We start from the raw sequence: 10,193 nt of genomic DNA, 5'->3' as shown, positions 1-10,193 counted from the left end.
TTGTTTAGCCAGTCAAAGTACTGCTGATGGAGCTAGACAAATGAACTGATGATGAAGCTATACAATTTACATTTTCAGCTTCTAATCTGATCATGATCCTTTTAACCTGTCCTTGTGAAAATCTCTGGGGACTCTCTCTTTCACTTTACATTTCTTGGTTACTACAGCAGTTTGTGAGACTTATTTTTTGGTCATATAATCTGAAGTCTTAACAGTTTATTTTAGAATCCCCATTTTGTCTCCATAATGAAAGAAAAATAAAGTGGGTGAAGTTTTTGAATTAAAGGATGTATTCTCAGTTCAGTGTGTTCTAAGAGCCACTCGTTTACTCTGCTTTTCAGAATTTTGTTTATAGATTCTTGTCGTTCCACTGCATCTTTTTTTGTGAGGAGCACATGCCTTCTCTCCAGATACTCATGAATAGAAAGTTGCTTTGACAGATGAATATAAATCATATAAGGTGGCATGTGATTCATGATCTCTTCATTTTTTAAATATCAGTATTCAGCCAGTTTCATTACTGGCTTTAAGTAAAATATTGTCGTTGATAAGACTCAGGCAGTATAACATGTGATCACAAAGAAGTCAAGAACCAAACATATGATAGATGCCAAATGCAAATTAACAGTAACAAATATGCATTTGCTGTGAAACATTTAACTCATGCATTGTCCATGATATTTTAAATAAATAAAAATAGACTTGGTGTCACTTTCCCTGCAATCTGAAGTCAATTGAGGATACACACACACTTTTAGGATGAACTACGCAGAACTCTTCTAGACATGTTTTCACAGGATTACACCTAAAATAAACATATTTAAAGCATATTCATCAATACTATACAGTCTGACTGCTCTATACCATGACAATAATAATACTACATGGGGAAAAAAAAGACTCAAACTCAGTGGAACAAATCACCTAGAAACTGAGACTTCCCAAATACTTGAAACTAAGGTCCATTACAAAGAATGGACCTTTTAGAGGGTGGAAGTGTTGGGGGTATGAATGAGTGATTTTAAGGGAGGACAGGACAGAAAAAAAACAGCAGGAGGTGGTGGTGGCATGACGTGCACCAGACGGAGGGACAACCACAGACCACCAGTTAAACGACCCTTACGTTTAATTACTGATCAAATCGCTCAATATGAGCTTCTGGACAGTATCATGCAGACATGCATGATCAAAAGGCAACAAACATTTATTTTAAAAAAGGCATTTGATGACCGGATTATAAAAACCATAGTTACAGCACCTACACTCCACAGGGACACAAGGAGTCATGATAAGGCTTTGAGACAGTGCACTGATAAAATGGCTCTAATTACAGTTCTTCAAAGTGAATGCATGGCAGAAAAAAAAACAAGACTGGATCTCATCAGATCTGTCAAGCCTCCACCATTGTTATCAGAGCCTGAGATTAGACTTTACCAAATGGAGTGGGGATGAAATGAAAGTGTTGTTAACACACATAATCATGTCAGAAAAACCATACAAAAAGACTTCAAAAAATCAGTTTACCCTGCTAAAACCAACATAAAAAGTGACACATTCATGGCATTAAAGCCAGTCTTTATGTAAACTTTGCAGGTTCTTTACAGTTTTAAAAGTACACACTCACACACATCCCTAATCCTAACGAATGTCCAGCACACCATTTCTGGTTGATATTTAGGGAGGTAAAGAAACCACACACACACACACACACCATACTTCAAGCTTATAAACTGACAACATTCAATTGGTCTTGTCAAGCATTTCATTGATTGTCCCCAAACATTACAAGGGTCCATTCAAGAAACAAGAGCAGCCAATGTGCCTCCCCATTGACATTAAAAGTCTGAGGTAGTAATTGTGTCAAAGAAAAAGTCACATGAATGGACAGAAGTTACAACAGTGTCAACATTGGTTGGGTAGATTCTTTGGTCAATATTGGCCCTGTAACTGTTCAGTTCACAGAGGGATTTTCCTCAAAGAATTCCCCGAGACAATTCACAGACGGAGTATACAGTAATGAGCAGCATTAGTGGTTGCAAATCTTTGTGAAGCCTGAGCAGTGCCAAAGATAGGACTTTGTATCTTCTTCTAGGACTATTTTGTGTATAGTTTAAAGAGAATATTTGCAAAGGGAAGGCCTGTACTGAAGGGCATACTGGTTTGGAGGTGGATGAGCAATCTGATTGTTGGGGCCAAGCACATCAAACACGCTCTTATTGGGTGGAACAGATTGCAGCATACTGTCCAAGTCCATGAGGAGGGGTGGGGCTTGTATGGAAACTGGCCCACTTGGTAGGATGCGCCAGTAAGGGTGACCAATCAAGTGTGATGAAGTGACGTGTGCACCACCGTAACCGTAGAACGGAATACCGCCCAGTGGCATGAACGAGTTTCCATTAAAGCGCATGCTAGGAGGGGCTACCGCGTTGGGAGGGGTGTACTTGGCGTAGGAAGTCGGCAGCTCCCATGGAGGTGTGGTGCTGCGTTTTGAGCTTTTGTTCGGTGGGGGGCAGGAGTCACTGTATCCGTCTGAAGTTGATCCTCGATCACCTGATCTTTTCCCAATGAGTGTCACTCCTCTCCAGTCCTCGTCTGACAAATCCGACGCAGGACTGACGGAGCTGGTTGACGAACTGCAATTATACGAGCCATTGTAAGGACGTGGTGGAGTGGTAGAGCGAGTGTGCGGAGGAGGCCCGATGCCCCAACTTTCTCTCTCTCGTAGCCCTTCCCCAGCAGAACTGGCAGGCCTGAGGCTATGCAGGAGAGAATCTATAGCAAACGTGGAGTCCAGTTTGGGACGATAGGGGTCCTCTGATGGAGGTGGGCTGTGATGGGTGGGGACAGGGGGTAAGGAGAGGTCAGTGGGCAGTGTTTTGGATTTGTTCGACTGAGCGTAACCTTGAAAGATGTACGGGGCCAGGTCCTGAGCAAAGATAGTTTCATCCTGACGGGACACTGCCGTATTCTGTCTTTTCAGCAGCTCCAGTGGAATTCGGCTCACTTCTACAGTCCAAAAGTTACCTTTACCTTGGGGTTTACCAGGATTCTTAAGCACCTAGAGAGAGAAGGAGGGGCAACAAGATAATGTCAAATTACCATCAAACTAACATTTTTTTTCAGTCACCTGAAATCAAACGCACACCTTCACGAAGCAGTCGTAAGATGACAGGTTGTGTCGGACTGAGTCCCTCCAGCCTTTGTAATTTCCCTTGAAGAATGGAAAGAGAGTGCTGATCTCCTTCAGAATCTGTTCAAAGATGACAATTTATTCATAGTTATTAAAAACATATCATATCATTATTGGCCACAGCTTCTAAACAGACAGCGGTAGCCCATATTGCTGAGAATCTTGACTTTCTGCTACATTTTCAAAAAAAGCCAGAATCCTGTGTGCATGCATAGACCTATATATTTGTAAATCACACAGAAAAAGTGAGATTTTCTGTGGGGTGACATTTATAACGGGCAAGGTTCATAGGAGTATGCCTAATTTGCATGTTTAACCAGTTTAAACATAGGTGAAAGTCATTAAAAAAATATATGTGTTTAAAATACAGGATTTGCTTGCCATTTTATTCGAGAAAAAACAAAAGTCGAGTCCAATCACCTGTAGCAGCAGGCCCTACCTCAAATCATTTACAAAAATTCACAGGAGTCACTCTTGAATAGTCAGCAAACTGTTAATCCCGATCGCGGATTCTTACAAGTTGCGACATTTCAGAACAATTGCGTAGTAATTGCGGCACAGTGTGATTCCAGCCACAGCTATCAGCATGATAGAGTATCGGCCTCTGCTTTCACTATTCACAACACAAACCCCATCGAGATCCATGAGACAGATAACGTGCAACATTATGTGATTTGGATGTGCAACACGCACCAAAACTCACTTCACATGTAAACGGTCCTATAGTTTCTTTATGGAAATTAACGTCAGTGTGGTGATGGCGCAACTGGGTTTTATAGAAATGTTAAGTTTCAAGGAGTGCTAATGGAATTTCTTTTTATTTGGAACCTGAAAGAAATCCTCCAATAAGATCCTTAAAATGACTTATTCTGTAGTATAGGGCCTACAACTTGTAAAAATGTAGCCTAAAGGTGGATGTGGCACGAACTTGCTGATCAAGATAATCGTTTCAGCTGAAACGCGGAATTAAAAATATGTTATAAATATCGTAAGTGGTGTAGAAATAGGGCATAATGTAAATAAACTGTGATTATTCAAATTCATTCACATTCCTGATGAATTTTGACCGTTTTAAAAAACAAAAGTTGCGTGTTGCGCGCCTGTGAAGATGACATACCTCTGACAAAGTGAGTTTCTTCTCCGGGGAGTTCTGGATGACCATTGCAATCATAGCTAGGTAAGAGTAAGGTGGTTTGGGGTAACGCTGATAGTTCTTCTTCTTTCCTCCACTTGAGGTCCCATCCTGCATTTCCAATGCGCTCTGATCCGACGGTTTGGCTCTGTTCCAGGAGTCCTGCGCCATCCCTGTGGACTTATCCAGCCGGCCACCGAACTTCAACAGAGGGGTTGTGGAGCAGTGACAGCTGGTGTTGGAAGAGGAATAGCTGGTGCTGCAGTCAAGGTGATGGTCGTGTTGGGCTCCTGCTCCTACAGTGATCACGGGTGGTGCCAACAAGCCCGGACCCCCCCCCCCCAGTGCTTTGTCATGCTGATGTAGAGGGGGAGGAGGCAGAGATGGTCGCTCCTCAACCCCTCAGACTGCTGGCTCCAGGTCAACTATTTGAGCAGCAAACAATTCACAGTTTCATGTAAATCCCGCTGCGTAATGGGAGTGAGAATGAGGCGCGATGCGCGATGACCGACGGGGAGAAGGGGGAGGACACGATAAACATCAGCGATCAGATTTACTGAAAGACATCTTAAGTGGCCTTTCCATGATCATGTATGGACCTTTCGCTACAAAGCATGAAATTCGAATAAGAATGACAAAATCTCGCACTTGATCATTTTCATATTGTGCTGGATGAAGATCATTTGGAATAAATGCTGTTAATCAAACGAAGGCCTCAGAAGAACCAGCACCACTAACCAGTGAAATTCAAGAAAAGACTTCAGATCTTTCTTCAGAATTGCAAACAAAACATGGTAACCAGTTACTGCCCTTAAAATGTACACGTTACCTAACATAGCTTACATAATTTTTTTTTCTTTTGAGAAAAGCATTTCCATGTTGTCTGTCAGATATAAAGAGGTGTGAATAATAAACGAATGGAAACAGCAATACACAGATTAACACCCAATCAACAATCAGGAAATAACTGCAAACCGATCATCTAATAGGGAGCATTGTCTCCGTGTATCAATACGCGCATCTGATGCTTATTGCGTACAGAAAAAAAATTTGTAGGTTAATTATTTTTAGCCGGATTAAATAGCGAAAAGTGGAAACGATGTGAAATTTTCCTGGCCGAAAGGAATGTCTTTTGGGGATTGGTTTTGGATTTAAGAAGAACCGGCACCACTAACCAGTGAAATTCAAGAAAAGACTTCAGATCTTTCTTCAGAATTGCAAACAAAACATGGTGACCAGTTACTGCCCTTAAAATGTACACGTTACCTAACATAGCTTACATAATTTTTTTTTTCTTTTGAGAAAAGCATTTCCATGTTGTCTGTCAGATATAAAGAGGTGTGAATAATAAACGAATGGAAACAGCAATACACAGATTAACACCCAATCAACAATCAGGAAATAACTGCAAACCGATCATCTAATAGGGAGCATTGTCTCCGTGTATCAATACGCGCATCTGATGCTTATTGCGTACAGAAAAAAAAAAATTGTAGGTTAATTATTTTTAGCCGGATTAAATAGCGAAAAGTGGAAACGATGTGAAATTTTCCTGGCCGAAAGGAATGTCTTTTGGGGATTGGTTTTGGATTTAAAGAAGGACTCTCATATCTCAGCAAGATAGAGAAAACAAGTTGGATTAGAGAGAATCTCTTCCGTCCCGGGGGTTCAAAAACACAATAGAGGGATGAGAACTAAACTCTGATATCACACCGAGAGCCTGATAATCGCTTTGAAAACAGATTGGCAACATACTGACTACTATTGTAGCAAGTTTATTGGGATACTCTTTCACATGCACATTTCTTAAATTACTGACTCTAAATTATTTGATTATTTGAATAAAGAGGTGTGAATAATAAACGAATGGAAACAGCAATACACAGATTAACACCCAATCAACAATCAGGAAATAACTGCAAACCGATCATCTAATAGGGAGCATTGTCTCCGTGTATCAATACGCGCATCTGATGCTTATTGCGTACAGAAAAAAAAAAATTGTAGGTTAATTATTTTTAGCCGGATTAAATAGCGAAAAGTGGAAACGATGTGAAATTTTCCTGGCCGAAAGGAATGTCTTTTGGGGATTGGTTTTGGATTTAAAGAAGGACTCTCATATCTCAGCAAGATAGAGAAAACAAGTTGGATTAGAGAGAATCTCTTCCGTCCCGGGGGTTCAAAAACACAATAGAGGGATGAGAACTAAACTCTGATATCACACCGAGAGCCTGATAATCGCTTTGAAAACAGATTGGCAACATACTGACTACTATTGTAGCAAGTTTATTGGGATACTCTTTCACATGCACATTTCTTAAATTACTGACTCTAAATTATTTGATTATTTGACTTTTAATTATTAAACTGATTTTGTTAACACTGTACATAGGCTATTTCTTAAAATAAAGTCTAAATATTACAGAATTTATCATTTTGACTTCTTTAAAAATCATTTACATGTTTTTTCTGTTAACTGCATTGCGATTAATTTATTTCCCGATTGATAAATTTTCCGTTTTTTTTATGTACACCTTTAACAGACAAATATTTTAAGCGCTGTTAAAGGAGTTGCTGTATCTGTTAAACGTGAAGGAACGCGTGTCTTACCTGCGGTACATTCACGCGCTCCTCTCTGGTTGAGAATCTGCAGCTCATTAGCGTAATGATAACGTGACGTTCTAATCAAACGAGCGCTCAACGTTGATTGGACAAACAACTCTCTGTTTACTAACGAACCAGTCCAAACCCTGGCTACATAATTTAATACCTTCATCTATGTGCTTTATTTATTTAGCGTACTAACATCCTTATAAATAATAATAATAATAATAATAAACTATTTAAAACAATAAAATAAACAATTAAATGCACAAAGGCACATTCGAAGAAGTCCTAGCACTATTCACGAATCTTTTAGGGAACATTTGATCAAATTAGAGCAAAATAATATTAATAATAATAATACATAAATAATTATTTAAAAAAAATCCAAATTACAGAAACGAATCAGCACATAGTATTTTGATACAGAGAGTCTAAGTGACAGTTTGAGTATTTTGTATAAAACTAATGATGGTTCTTCACTGGTTTAGAAAACAATGCAAAAAGCAGGATACGCTGATGGAAAATACATGCCATTTTTTATTTCGTTATTTCTCTTAGCCATAATATACAAATGTGTAGCCTAGATTAGCACGAGCACACAGATATACATTTTTGTGTAGGAAAAAAAAATTGCATTTACAACTGCACAATTTTATGCAACTGTAGTTTTGTCTCTTGCTTTAATTAGCAAATTAATGGACACGCTGACTCATAGTGAGTTTATGGTGTAAATATGGGAAGTATTAATGAAAGTGGCAGTATATGTTGATTTGCCAAGCAACAATATAATCCTCATATTATATAGGCCTACATCTTCTTGGAATCAGTAAAGCGGAACTTCTTCATTTCAGCTGCAGAGGACTCTATTTCCTGCGTTCCTCTGGAAAAGATCAGAAGAAGCTGTGAGGTCATTTCAGGGGTCACCAGATTAAAGGCTTCAGCTGAGGTAAATGTGATCTCAAATAGAGACTGTTCCTGGATTTTCCTTTGAATGTTTTCCATTAAATTGTATTTCCTCTTTTAGTTTACCATTAGAAGTATTCATTTGATAGCCTACCTGAAGGTTATTGAATCACTTTTAGCTAATTCTTGTTTATATGACCCAATGTTCCGCTATTGCAGCAGTAATTGCTGACTAGTGGTCATGACCCTTTTATGAGCCCTGTGAGATAATAGACAGATAAGCTGTGTGTAACGTGCCTGCTGTGAGGGCTCTCCATATGTGTTAATGCTGTCTAAATCAAAATGAAATATAGGCCACTCAATTCCCCAGGGACAGGGTCAGAACTCAATTGTAACATTTGCACCAATAACTTGTTATTGGTGTTTAAGTAAATCAGCTGAAATTTGTATGTGCTATATAAATTTGTATATTAATAGATAGAAATGTTAGTCCTGAAATGGTTGTGTGTTATTGTTTTTGTTTCTTTTTTCAAGATATATTTTAGTTTCTATGAGAATATTTTTGGCAACCCTACCAGCATTTGGGGCATGTCAAAAATCTAATGAGATTACTTCTTTTCTTATAACATGCTGTAGAAACAGATTAAAAGATGTCATGAAATCATTTACATGTTTTTTCTGTTAACTGCATTGCGATTAATTTATTTCCCGATTGATTCATTTTCCGTTTTTTTTTTATGTACACCTTTAACAGACAAATATTTTAAGCGCTGTTAAAGGAGTTGCTGTATCTGTTAAACGTGAAGGAACGCGTGTCTTACCTGCGGTACATTCACGCGCTCCTCTCTGGTTGAGAATCTGCAGCTCATTAGCGTAATGATAACGTGACGTTCTAATCAAACGAGCGCTCAACGTTGATTGGACAAACAACTCTCTGTTTACTAACGAACCAGTCCAAACCCTGGCTACATAATTTAATACCTTCATCTATGTGCTCTTAATATTTATTTATTTAGCGTACTAACATCCTTATAAATAATAATAATAATAATAATAAACTATTTAAAACAATAAAATAAACAATTAAATGCACAAAGGCACATTCGAAGAAGTCCTAGCACTATTCACGAATCTTTTAGGGAACATTTGATCAAATTAGAGCAAAATAATATTAATAATAATAATACATAAATAATTATTTAAAAAAAATCCAAATTACAGAAACGAATCAGCACATAGTATTTTGATACAGAGAGTCTAAGTGACAGTTTGAGTATTTTGTATAAAACTAATGATGGTTCTTCACTGGTTTAGAAAACAATGCAAAAAGCAGGATACGCTGATGGAAAATACATGCCATTTTTTATTTCGTTATTTCTCTTAGCCATAATATACAAATGTGTAGCCTAGATTAGCACGAGCACACAGATATACATTTTTGTGTAGGAAAAAAAAATTGCATTTACAACTGCACAATTTTATGCAACTGTAGTTTTGTCTCTTGCTTTAATTAGCAAATTAATGGACACGCTGACTCATAGTGAGTTTATGGTGTAAATATGGGAAGTATTAATGAAAGTGGCAGTATATGTTGATTTGCCAAGCAACAATATAATCCTCATATTATATAGGCCTACATCTTCTTGGAATCAGTAAAGCGGAACTTCTTCATTTCAGCTGCAGAGGACTCTATTTCCTGCGTTCCTCTGGAAAAGATCAGAAGAAGCTGTGAGGTCATTTCAGGGGTCACCAGATTAAAGGCTTCAGCTGAGGTAAATGTGATCTCAAATAGAGACTGTTCCTGGATTTTCCTTTGAATGTTTTCCATTAAATTGTATTTCCTCTTTTAGTTTACCATTAGAAGTATTCATTTGATAGCCTACCTGAAGGTTATTGAATCACTTTTAGCTAATTCTTGTTTATATGACCCAATGTTCCGCTATTGCAGCAGTAATTGCTGACTAGTGGTCATGACCCTTTTATGAGCCCTGTGAGATAATAGACAGATAAGCTGTGTGTAACGTGCCTGCTGTGAGGGCTCTCCATATGTGTTAATGCTGTCTAAATCAAAATGAAATATAGGCCACTCAATTCCCCAGGGACAGGGTCAGAACTCAATTGTAACATTTGCACCAATAACTTGTTATTGGTGTTTAAGTAAATCAGCTGAAATTTGTATGTGCTATATAAATTTGTATATTAATAGATAGAAATGTTAGTCCTGAAATGGTTGTGTGTTATTGTTTTTGTTTCTTTTTTCAAGATATATTTTAGTTTCTATGAGAATATTTTTGGCAACCCTACCAGCATTTGGGGCATGTCAAAAATCTAATGAGATTACTTCTTTTCTTATAACATGCT

General features: G+C 38.1%; 1 protein-coding gene across 1 annotated transcript; it reads right to left on the bottom strand.

Moving 5' to 3' along the window:
* Positions 1 to 786: 786 nt before the first annotated feature.
* Positions 787 to 7,003, bottom strand: LOC107551840 (forkhead box protein H1-like). The gene is given in 5 exon segments (XM_016233591.1): positions 787 to 3,058; positions 3,146 to 3,250; positions 4,308 to 4,661; positions 4,664 to 4,747; positions 6,933 to 7,003. Coding segments are annotated over 5 exon segments (1,539 nt in total). The 5' UTR covers positions 6,981 to 7,003; the 3' UTR covers positions 787 to 2,110.
* Positions 7,004 to 10,193: the final 3,190 nt, after the last annotated feature.

This window comes from Sinocyclocheilus grahami, unplaced genomic scaffold (genome assembly GCF_001515645.1).
Source record: "Sinocyclocheilus grahami isolate Dianchi unplaced genomic scaffold, SAMN03320097.WGS_v1.1 scaffold435.1, whole genome shotgun sequence".
In the NCBI taxonomy this organism is placed as follows: domain Eukaryota; kingdom Metazoa; phylum Chordata; class Actinopteri; order Cypriniformes; family Cyprinidae; genus Sinocyclocheilus; species Sinocyclocheilus grahami.
The sequence above is the reverse complement of the archived record's forward strand: the minus strand, read 5'-3'. Positions and strand labels throughout refer to the sequence as shown.